The 11,955-nt window shown below is 41.3% G+C and overlaps 1 protein-coding gene across 4 annotated transcripts in view; it reads right to left on the reverse strand.

Annotated features, from left to right (window-relative positions):
* KATNA1 (katanin catalytic subunit A1) overlaps window positions 1-11,188 on the reverse strand; it is a 33,695-nt gene extending 22,507 nt beyond the window's left edge. The window contains exons 1-3 of one of the 4 annotated variants that reach the window (XM_034990984.1): window positions 10,906-10,975; window positions 9,395-9,453; window positions 1,044-1,218 (exon numbers count right to left, since the gene is read on the reverse strand). In XM_034990984.1, coding sequence (XP_034846875.1) covers window positions 1,044-1,205 — 162 coding nt within the window. In that variant the 5' untranslated portion in view covers window positions 1,206-1,218; window positions 9,395-9,453; window positions 10,906-10,975. Of the gene's footprint in view, window positions 1-1,043; window positions 1,219-9,394; window positions 9,454-10,503; window positions 10,846-10,905 lie in introns of those variants that run through there. The other 3 variants (XM_034990985.1, XM_034990988.1, XM_034990987.1) reach the window with 3 other exon arrangements.
* Between the last annotated feature and the right edge of the window lie 767 nt (window positions 11,189-11,955).

An 11,955-nucleotide genomic window follows, 5' to 3' on the forward strand; every position in this document is an offset into this window, starting at 1 on the left:
AAGTGTCCAACTCTTGATCTCAGCTCAGGTTTTGATCTCAGGTTGTGAGTTCAAGCCCCACCTTGGGCTCCATGATGGGTGTGTAGCCTACTTGAAAAAAAAGTCTCCAACCAATGAACATAAATCTTTCAGTGACAAATTTAAGACTCTTTATGAAATAAAATACTTTCCTCTTCTGGTAATGGAAGGGATATGCAGAGGCAGATTAAGGAAAAAGGTTTAAGTTCAAAGAGGTAGGATATTTCTCTCAAAGAAATTAAGTACAAAAATGGAATACTATCAAAAAAGCAGTTTAGCAGAATCTGTGGGATAACGTTCTACTGAGAAGAACAGCTCAAAAAGACTATTAAATTCTGTAACTTTTTTTTTTAAGGATTTTATATATTTATTTGACAGAGAGAGAGACAGCGAGAGTGGGAACACAACCAGGAGTGGGAAAGGGAGAAGCAGGCTTCCCGTGGAGCAGGGAGCCCGATGCGGGGCTCGATCCCAGGACCCTGGGACCATGACCTGAGCCGAAAGCAGACGCTTAATGGCTGAACCACCCAGGTGCCCCAAATTCTGTAACATTTCTTTCCTCTGTGATGTAGCTGAAACTTGTTAGAAATGCCACCTTCAAGTGGACTTGTAAGTTCTACACTTTCCATCTCCCCAGTGACTAACATTCCTCATATGGGATTCAAATATGGTCTGCTTTAGAATATTCTACAGAAAATACTGTAGCCATGAGATTCAGCTGTCATCTGCAGTTTCAATAATGGCTTAATAAAGTCAATTCTGATTTTAACAGGTAAAAAAATGTGATATAGAAAAATATGTCAAAACCATTTTTTTTAATCTATTAGATTCCAACAACTAAAACTGAGTAGAACTCACAATACTGATGACAGTGAATATGGACTATTACTAATATAACAAATCAAATTTCAAGTAACATTATATACAAATCCACGTAACGTGTATGGTTATACACTCTTCACGTGTAACTGCAAAGGACAGTGACGATCTCTTTAAGTCTTCTGAGTACTGAGTACAAGTCTCACCTGTTGCCATTTCTGCTGGAGATAGGTATCTTTGACCGAGTACAGATACTTGTTCATCTGGTCAAGAACGCCCTGATAATACACCATCGCAGAGTCATAGTTGCCCAGCAGCGCATACTCACGGGCCAATTTTACATTCTCACTAATCATAACAAGACTCATGCTCAATCGTAAGCTAAAAAAAAAAAAAGAAAGAAAGAAAGAAAGAAATATTATATGTCTCCTAAAAGTAAGTATACAAAGACCTTCTCTAAAGTATACTTTGCAGGGCTCCTTCAAGAAGCTCACAATCACACACACTTTCCATCTCCATTTGCTCAAGCATTTTCTCCTCCTTCAAAGAAAGTTCTTGGTTCCCACAAGCAAACCCCACCCAGCTCAGAGGGCAGTTCTCCCAGCATGTCTACCCTCTGAACTTCTCAATCTAAAATAAACTCTCCCCCTTCTAAAACCCCCTGGCGCTGTACCTGGACCTTTCACTCAAGGCACCGGTCTACTCTGAATTATAGTTACTCATCTATATGCATCCTATCTCTACCTAGAGAGCAGGATTTATATCTGAAAGGTATGAGACTGTATGCTCAGTGCATGACACACAAATCTTTTTTTTTTTTTTAAGATTTTATTAATTTTTTGACAGAGACAGCAAGAGAGGGAACACAAGCAGGGGAAGTGGGGGGAGAAGCAGGCTTCCCACTGAGCAGAGAGCCCGATGCGGGGCTCCACCCCAGGACCCTGGGATCATGACCTGAGCCGAAGGCAGACGCTTAACTACTGAGCCACCTAGGCGCCCCATGACACACAAGTCTTACTGAGCATCTGAAGAACAAATGCACCATGTCAGATACAGTTTCTGGAAGGCAGTGTGGAACAGCAGAAAGCACATGCGTTTCAAAGTAAGAAATTCTTTGTTAGAATTATAATTCTGCTACCCTGGTCAAGTCCCTTAACTTTTCTAAGCTTCGGTTTTTCAATATGTAAAACTGAGATAGTAACTACTTCCAAGACTTGCACTACAAGGAATAAATGACTATTTAAAGTACCTAGCATACTACTTGGCAAATAATAGCATGTCAATAAATGCTAACTGCATCCTCCCTGGAACTTGCTATATATGAGAACCAAGCACAGTCTTTGTATTAGTAGGATATGGATATATGGATGTGGATCTAAAGCATCAGAAGTAGGCACTTGATAAATGTCAGCTCTATTGATGTTGACAATTACTATTATTTATTAACTGTACATAGCATGGTGTAGTTGAAAGTCTGAAAGATCTGCATATTTTTGAGAGAGCAATAAGTTAGGGTCGTGGCTTTCAAAATAAAAAGAAATTTGAAACACATGGTGAAAGAAATGCTCAGTTAATATGAAGTTTCAAGGTGGTGGAACTAAAAAATGAAGGAATCGTGAAAAGATCACAGGAAAGCTGAGAAGAGATAGATGCATGAAGGAAAAATTAAGGATCATTTTTTTTTTACTCCTTTTGTTTGTCAGTGGGATATTCAAACAGATGTATCTCATAGATGAACAGAGAAAACTTCAACGTGGGGACCTCTCTACCTAGCTTAATTTAATCTAGCCAGAGGCATTTCCTAAAACTGTGGTTTTTGACACCTCCCTCCCTCACCATGCACCTATGGTTAAGGTCAAGTGATGCAACAGAGTTTAAGTCCCACAGAGACCACTACGGCTCTTATGTTTTTTATTATTTAAATCCTTCGTTCAGGGAGGAGGTTTTCTGTGAAAAAGCATGCCAAGCAAACTTCTTGAGTTTAATTTAATGTAGATTGTTTAGCTGGCACACAGAGCAGGCCAACCAGGAATATCTAACACTATGTGTTACACACAGGACCAAAAAGATTTTCTACCAAACAGACAAAAGATTGTCTACAAATAGACAAGAGAAGGTAATCATATCCACACAGCCCAGAATTAGAGGACTGCATAAATCAAGATTAATGGGAAATGCTGGCGGGCAGAAGAGTTACAAACCAGCACTGCTATCCATACCAGAGCACAAGAGGGAGGGTACTATGCTCCTCAGGACAGAGATTAGAGAAGATGGGATCACAACCTCAATGGAGAAGCAGAGATGTCAAAATCACACCAACAGCCTCAGGCTTCTGTTCTCGGCCAGTCCTTGGCAGTTCTCATTTCTAACCAGCTAAAGGTACAACTGCTGCACCTCTACCCAGTTAGGTTTGATTAATACATGTCATGTATATTTATTATGATCTTTAAACCCAAACATCTTGAATCTCAGTATCAGGTTCAATTCCTAAGTACAAGGCAAGCCAGGAAGCCAAGATAGCGACTGGCCCCCTTCCCGAAAACCAATCCTAGAAGAGCCACAGTTGATTCGTAGAAGGTTGATGGATCCTAGAACTGAATATAAAGTTCAGAAAAACACTGAAATAATAGATGGTGATTTGGGTCCTAGTGTGTGGGAAAGTACAAGGCAGCTCAGAGGGAAATAGGGCCAGGTTAGAGTTTCTAACTGTGCCTTTTCTGAGGTCTGTTGTCCTGCCATCCTTGCTCACCCTCCCCACACTTTCCACTGCAGGACAGAGAAGCAGCAGTGCAAGCCCAGTCCCTGATGGAGATAGCAGGATACATCACGGCAAAGCCAGGCCTGGACAGAGTGGGGAGCTGATAAAAACAGAGGTCAACAGGACAGCTCTTGTGAGTGGTCTCCTGCTGCCACTCTCCCACTCAGGTTAGGCTAGATGGGAACAACTGAGAAAGACAGTTCTGAGGAAGATCAGTTCCCAGGCTGAGAATCCCTTATGGCACACAATCGGCACATCAGGAAGCGATGAGGGGTGGTTGAAGATGACTGCAGATTCACCACACCCCACCACCATAAGAAAGTGTGATAATAATTGAGCTAAGCTGTCAATTCAGGAAGCTAGAAAAAGACTAACAAAGCAGACTGAAAAGCACAAGAAGGAAGGAGCTAAAGGGCCAAATTTAAATAAAAACTAAAGGGCACCTGGCTGGCTCAGTTGGTGTAGCATTTGACTCTTGATCTCAGGGATGTGCTTTCAAGCCCCCCGTTGGGTGTGGAGATTATTTACAAATAAAATCTTACAAAAAGAAAGAAAAGAGAAAGAAAACCCCAAAACACTGGAAAAGACTAAAAAAATCAAACTATGGGTCATTTAAAAATTGAGAAACAAATCTTGGCAAAACTGATAAAGGAAAAGAAAAAAGAACATGCAGGGATGCCTGGGTGGCTCAGCATCTGCCTTCGGCTCAGGTCATGACTCCAGGGAACTGGGACTGAACCCCACCTTGGCCTCCCTGCTCCGAGGGAAGCCTGCTTCTCCCTCCCCCACTCCCCCGCTTGTGTTCCCTCTCTCGCTGTCTCTGTCAAAAATAAATAAAATCTTAAAAAAAAAAAAAAAAAAGAACATGCAAATAAACAAAACAGAATGAAAAAGAGAAAATAGATGGATCTGAGTTGAAAGAAAATGAAATTTTGGGGGCACCTGGGTGGCTCATTGGGTTAAGCGACTGCCTTTGGCTCAGGTCATGACCCTGGGGTCCCAGGATCAAGCCCCGCATCGCATCGCATCAGGTTCCCTGTTCCGAAGGGGTCCTGCTTCTTCTCCTTCTGTCTGCCGCTCTCCTGCTTATGCTGTCAAATAAATAAAATCTTAAAAAAAAAAGATAAAAAAAATTTTTTTAAGATTTTATTTATTTATATGAGAGAGACAATGAGGGGGGAAGGATCAGAAGGAGAAGACTTCCCGCTGAGCGGGGAGCCTGGTATAGGACTCTGGGACTCTGTATGTATGTAGGATACTGGGACTCTAGGATCATGACCTGAGCTGAAGGCACACACTTAACCAACTGAGCCGCCAGGTGCCGGAAATTTTTTTCTCCTTTAAAAATTTTTCTTCTCTTATTTCCTAGAAAATGGAGTTTTAATGAAAGACCTCTACCTTTGAAAGGCTTCAGGTCCAGAGGATTTTTTATAGGTGGGTTCTACCTACCTTCTAAACAGAAAGTAATTCTAATCACATAAAAGTTGACTGAGAAAACAAGGGAAAAACTGACCAACTCTTTTTAGGAGGCTGGGCTCACCTCAATTTAAATTGAATAAGAACAATATAAAGCCCGTTTTGCTTATGAACATATAGATGTGGAAATCCAAAATAGGAGCTAAATTTTTCAAAGGACACACACACTCTCTCTGATCAAGAATATTTACTGCAGAGGGGTGCCTAGGTGGCTCAGTAGGTTGAGTGTCCACCTCTTGGTTTCACAGCTCAGGTCATGATCTGGGGATGCTGGGGTGAGCTCCTGAGCTCCGCAGGGAGTCTGCTTGGGGTCCTCTCCCTCCCTTGCCCCTCCCCTGTCCTCTCTAGGATAAATGAATAAATCTTAAAAAAAAAAAAAAAAGATTTACTGCAGGAATGCAAGGATAATTTAAGATCAGAAAATCCATCCTTGGGCGCCTGGGTGGCTCAGTTGGTTAAGCGACTGCTTTCAGCTCAGGTCATGATCCAGGGTCCTGGGATCGAGTCCCGCATCGGGCTCCCTGCTCTGCGGGGAGCCTGCTTCTCCCTCTCCCACTCCCCCTGCTTACGTTCCCTCTCTCGCTGTGTCTCTCTCTGTCAAATAAATAAATAAAACCTTTAAAAAAAAAAAAAAAGAAAATCCATCCTTATAATTCCCCATACTAATGGACAAAAGGACTTCATATAGAAACAAGTAAAGAGCATAAAGGACAATTCAAGAAAAAGAAAAGCCAAATGGCTAAAAGTACAGATACTATTAACAGATAAATGCAAATGAAAGCAATCAGAGACCCTCTTATACATTCACCAGATTAAAAACAAATTAGTAACTCCAATAATACTAAGTCTTGGCAAGGATTTGGGAAAAAGGAAACCCTCACATACAATTTGTAGACATAAACTGGTATAGTTATTTTGGAGAGCAATCTGGCAGTCCTTAGAGAAGTTGCATATGCATATATCCTATGACCCAGCAATCCCACTCTTCTGTAAATATTCCAGAGAAAGTCTCACACAGATCCACAGAGACTTGTTTTGGAATGTTAATGACAGAACTGTTTGAGAAATGAAGGAGTTGGAGGTAATCAATCTAGTTCCTGCTAGAGAAATGGGTAAGAAAATGTGCTGGAGGGGTGCCTGCGTGGCTCAGTCGGTTGAGCCTCTGCCTTTGGCTCAGGTCATGATCATCTCAGGGTCCTGGGATCAAGCCCTGCATTGGGCTCCCTGCTCGGTGGGGAGTCTGCTTCTCCCTCTCCCTCTGCCATTCCCCCACTGCTTGTGCTTGCTCTCTCTCTCCCCCTTTCTGTCAAATAAATAAATAAAATCTTAAAAAAAAAAAAAGAAAGAAAAGAAAATGTGCTGGATGCATACTCTGGAATACCATGAAGAAGATGGAAGCAATTAACAAAATTTACAAATAGCAACATGCACAGATCATCGAAAAACAGGGTTGGGTAAAAAAAAAAAAAAAAAAAGCCTCAGATACAGAACAAGATCTAGATTACAATACCATTTTATAAATTCAAAAAATACATATGCTATACAAAACACTCTTTTGTCAGGGATATACACACATCCAAAAACACATTAAATATATTAGAGTGCCTTGGAGGATTAAGATACAGAAATAAAAGTGGAGAAAGAGGATGAAGGGTAAGGAAGAAACAATAAATACTACAGAAGAAGGGTCTTCTATCAATATACAATTAGAGACCGCCTCTAAGATGGCTCTCAGTAGCCTCTGCCCCCTCGTTTCCATACCCTTGTGAAATCACCTTCACTTGAATGTGAATTTGTAACAAACAGAATATGCAAAAATAACAGAATGCCATTTCTGAGATTAGACTGCCTCTTGCTGGTCTGCTCTAAGCTGCCTGTGCAGAGGCTCACGTGGCAAAGAACTGAGGGAGGCTCCAGGCCAAAAGCCAGAGAGGAACTGAGGCAGTCAATCCAATAGTCCAGAGGAGCTGAATCCTGCCATAACCATGTGAGGGAGCCTGGAAGCCGATCCTTCCTCAGTTGAGTCCTCAGTCGACTGCAGCCCTGACTGATACCTTGATTACAGCCTGTGAAAGACCGTGAATCACAAGCACCCAGCTATGCCAAGCCCACAGCCTGACCAAAGAAACTGAGAGAAATGTTTGTTGTTTCCAGCCACTAAGTTTTAGAGTAATTTGTTATGAAGCAATACAGCTATGAACTGAGGTTTGTAAGTTACTCAAGATTGAGCATTTGAGGTCCAAAAGAAAAAAAACCCATGACCTACATAGTGATTCCATGGAGTCATGACCACTGATAATATTCCATCTTAATAAAAGCTCCATGGCCAGGGAGCATGGCTCCCTGTTATCTACTGATAAACCCCCAGCACCTGGAACCATGCCTGGCACACAGCAAATATTCAAACAATCTTTGAATGAAGAATGCCAGGTTTTTGTTTGAACTACTAAGATTTCTTATCTTTGTCTAGTTCCTGACCCTCACTCAGCACTCTCACATTCCTTGATCCTCAACTCATCCCTACCAGAACTGTGACTGCTTCTGCCCCAAGGCTCTAAATGCCCTATAGTGACACCTAGTCTGGGAAACAATGTTAGAAGAGTACAGCTGGGGTCAGGTGCTGCCAGTATACAGTGTATCTAGATGAGCCTGGATAGCAAGACTCTGTTGTCTTCTCCCTTCTCTTCCTCTTTTCCTCAACTGACTCCCTCCAGATCTTTCTTCCCATCCCCTCTACTAAAAAAAATCTAAATCAAGTTGCTACTGATATATAGGTGTCCCCCCTACTTTTTTTTAAGGATCATGATTCAATGTCCCACAATGCATAGAGTTCACTCCAGGCCTTCTTTGAAGGTTCTATGTTACGAATACTTCTTTCCAGTCAGATAAAATTCCTTAGCATCCAATGAATTGACATTTTCTAACAAAAAGAAATACAAAGTCAATCCAAGGCCACCTGAAAAATGACCTGAAAAATTTTTGATTATCAAAGAAACAATGTGTTTACTGAAAAATAGTATCAAAATACCCTTAGTTGACTAAATGTGAGACAGAAATAAATTTTCCTATTCTTCTAGTAGTGGTCTCTAAGACAGCTTTCTTTTCAAATGAGTATCAACACTGCAAATTTACGAGACTCCAATTTTCAAGAATATATTCTTATCATTGCTAAAACTACACTGCAGGAGTACAAAAATGAGGTCTACCTGGCACAATATCTGGCAATTTTTGAAGAAATGAATATATTGGAGAAAAGCCTATAGTCAAATTTTAACCACCATGAACAGTAAAAAGCATCTACTGGTTCAATTAATAGAACACTTATAAACATGATATTGCCCCAAAACTCAGATTCTTGATTAGACAGATTACTAAAGAGAAAAATAACCATATGTGATGCCTACTTTATCTCACAGCAAGCATTTCCTTTACATTATCCTGTCAGAACCAATGTTTTGCTTACACAGCTTATATATTCATTTTCACTAATGACTAAATCAATTTTTTTAAGCTAAGTAAGGTGCAACACGAAATTTTAATTCAAGTAACAGAGTCAAAAACTTTAGACAATAAAAAATATTACAGCAAAATTTCTAGCAAGCTTAATAGTTGCTGTGGTGTGGAATCTCTACAAAGAGACTTAGGGTATCTTTTTCTCCTCCAGAATTAAGGAAAAGAAGTGATTAAAGAGACAGAAAAAGAATAGGCAATAGATCCAAACATCTGAGGTTCTAAGATTCCTACGCTCTCCAATATGGGGCCTTCCCTATTCCACACCTAAAAAGGATACCGTATCCACTTAATTTTTTAAGGAGTTAGACTGGGTTCCACTAATATTTCAGTTTTTACTGTAATGTGCATAGGTCATTCATTCAAGAAGTATTTACAGAGCACCTACTCAGTTGCAAGGAATTGCACTGAAGACAAAAATAAGAATTAAGCCTTTAAATCCTTGAAGTTTAGTAGAAGGGACATCATTTGATCTATCCTAGGTGTATTTTCTTCACTTAGGAGGAGGAAACAAGCATACCATAGTATTAAGCACAGGCAATCAACACCTATGTTAAAAACACTTATCTGTAAAACTAATGTCCTAAAACAAAAACAGATGAACCTCAATCATACATTTTCTTGAAGGCATTTCAATAAATCGAGTGTAACTTTAAAAGTGACAATACACTGTTAAGCAGTGTTCAGAATGTTCATCTCTGGGATACGAAAACAACTATAATGCTAATTTACAGTCAGTCACTACTGATTATAAATACATACAATAAATGAGTGACCCATGACCAATTACAGCATGGAATACATTCTTCTTACCTTTATAATCACTGTATAATAAATTCTCAAGAAGCATGGGAAAGTTATCAAAAGAATGCCTGCTCAGGAAAAAAAAGAATACATATATCTGTATTTGGTAAACTTTCTGTTTACCCTGAACAAAACAAAAATAAATCAGTGAATATAACAAGTAAAATGTAATTCAAAATCCATGTTCAAGCCGTACCAGTAAACACTACAAGCAAAATCTATTTAGCATATAATCAACATTGACCACATTGATTTGATACATTATCTTTTTAACCAATCATGTACCTAAAAAGAAAAACCTAAACCATTGTTGCAAACAGAAATTCAACAATGCTGTTAGTACAGCAAATTTTACAAGATTCTCTAATTCCTAGTATTTGTCAGAACTGGGACACCACTTTCAAAATAAAATGCAGAATCTGTTCTATAATATGCCAAGTACTGAATCTGTAAAATGTAAAAGCTTCTTGAACAACCAAAGCCATAGAGGAGCTTTACATAGCTTTCCACAGTCTAGGAATGTTGGAAATTGAGCAGCACTGCCTTTTTTTTTAAAGCATGATACAGTGATAGTAATAGTAATACAAAATAAAGAGTTCTGACTCGATTCCTGTGTGAGAACTCACTGATTACAAAAATCATCTCCTTTGGAAAAGACAACAGGGCTGCACATTGAGACATTTAGTCCTGTGAACTTTACAAGAATCTTCTTGACACCGTGGTGTTCTATCATTGTGGCAAAGATTCTAAAACATTAGGCATGTTTTCAGCAGTAACTAAAGGTCTGATTTCAAAGAGGAACACATAAATGAATGCTTTCAAGAGAGAAGGATGCAAAGTTGTGCTGTTGGAATTTAGTAACTGATATAAAATGGCACTTCGCAGTCAAAAGAAAAAATTATTTTTGATTAAATAAGGGCTGAGACTATCCACTGCAAGGTACTTAAGGATCCACGTTTATCTCTAACTTCGTCACCACATACTATACGGTATGAAACAAATGTTTCGAGGGATACATATTTTTAAAAGGTATCAACTCTAAACCAAAAGGGCCAAAAACCTCCCAGAGGACGCCCAGCACCAGAATAAAGAAACATCCTCAACAATATCACACCTACCTAACAAAATGTAAGAAAAGAAGCTGCATCCCATTTCAAGGCTTTCGAGGTTTTTCAGGGCTGAGAATATGGGGCGGGGGCGTGGACGAATTCGGGAGAGAACTGCTCAAAAAAGCGAAGAAATAAAGAGAGATGTGTTTTTCCGACCAGAGACTTCTCTAATGACACAGGCCTGGAAAGGGGATCGCCAGGAACCCCCGAAAGTCCCAGGCTGGACAGGATTCCTCAGGTAGGGGACCCGTCACCTGAGCTACAGGTGTCAGCGACAACAGCGAGGACCTAAGACCTCGGCGCAGGCAAGGGCAGGCTCATGGCAGGATACGCAGACGGCTCTCCTTGCCGGCCCCGAATCTCGCCAAGCTGGCCACGGGGGCCGGGGTTCCCCGGAGCGTGAACACTCACCTGTGGCTGCCGAGGATCCTTGGGAAACCGCCCACCGCCAGGCGGAGGGGAACGGCCGTGCGTGGCTCAGGGCGGCTAGGAAGTAGGGCCCTGCCCAGCCCCAACCACTGGGCTCCGTGCTCACGGCCCCAGGACGGCGGTGGCCAACCGTCACCAGCCCCCACTGCTGCTTCAGCTCGCCGAGAATTTGAAGGCAAACCCGTCAGGGTCACTTCCGGTGCCGGGGCTGGCCTCGGCGACTCCAGCGCACGCGGGGCGACGCCCCGGGAGCGAGGACGCCGGGAGGCGTGCGCGCGCCGGGCGCCAGGCACCGGGCGGGGAGCTGGGCGGGGTTGGCTGGGACGCGCCTGCGCAGTCCGCACCGCCTCCTGGCGGCGGTCGGGGCGGAGAAGAGGGATGGTAGGGGTTTAAATTATTATCACGTATCGTACCTTGGTAACTTTTTCCAAAGTTCTCGCTCACTTTTCCTCCCATTTGATTTTTACCGCACTCCTCAGAGATTAGAAAGTCAGAGTGTCTATTTTACAGGTGAGAGTCAAGGGCCAAAAATCTGTTTATGACAAATCCAAATACGCAGAATTCGACTGAGGCTCTTGTCACGACATAAGATGAATAAAACAGGGAATGGGTGAACAAAGATATTCGGACAAGCTGCTAGTGGAGTTTTATTTTCTTGGTCATCGTTTTAATACAGCCAGACAACACACAATACTATGTTGTTTCAGGATTTACAGATACGGACTCCACAATACGATTGGCCATGCTTCTTCCTCCAGTCTCAATCTCCATCCTCTTCCTCCACCTAAGCTGGAATGAGGCACTAGACACGTTTTCCTTAGGGAGTGCATGGTAATTAAACTTCTAACCTTAAGTCATCAATTTAACACAGATTTATATAAAGGCAATTCAAGGGAAATACATCAATTTAGTCCACAAATATTGAACTACTATGCTGTTGACACTGTTGTAGGCATTGAGTATATATATAGCAATCAAAAAAATTTAACGTCTCATGGAGCTCAAAGTCTTGTAAAATTCTCACCTAAGTAG

Source organism: Mirounga leonina, unplaced genomic scaffold, assembly GCF_011800145.1.
Source record: "Mirounga leonina isolate KUSES-001 unplaced genomic scaffold, KU_Mleo_1.0 Mir_53, whole genome shotgun sequence".
NCBI classification, from domain to species: domain Eukaryota; kingdom Metazoa; phylum Chordata; class Mammalia; order Carnivora; family Phocidae; genus Mirounga; species Mirounga leonina.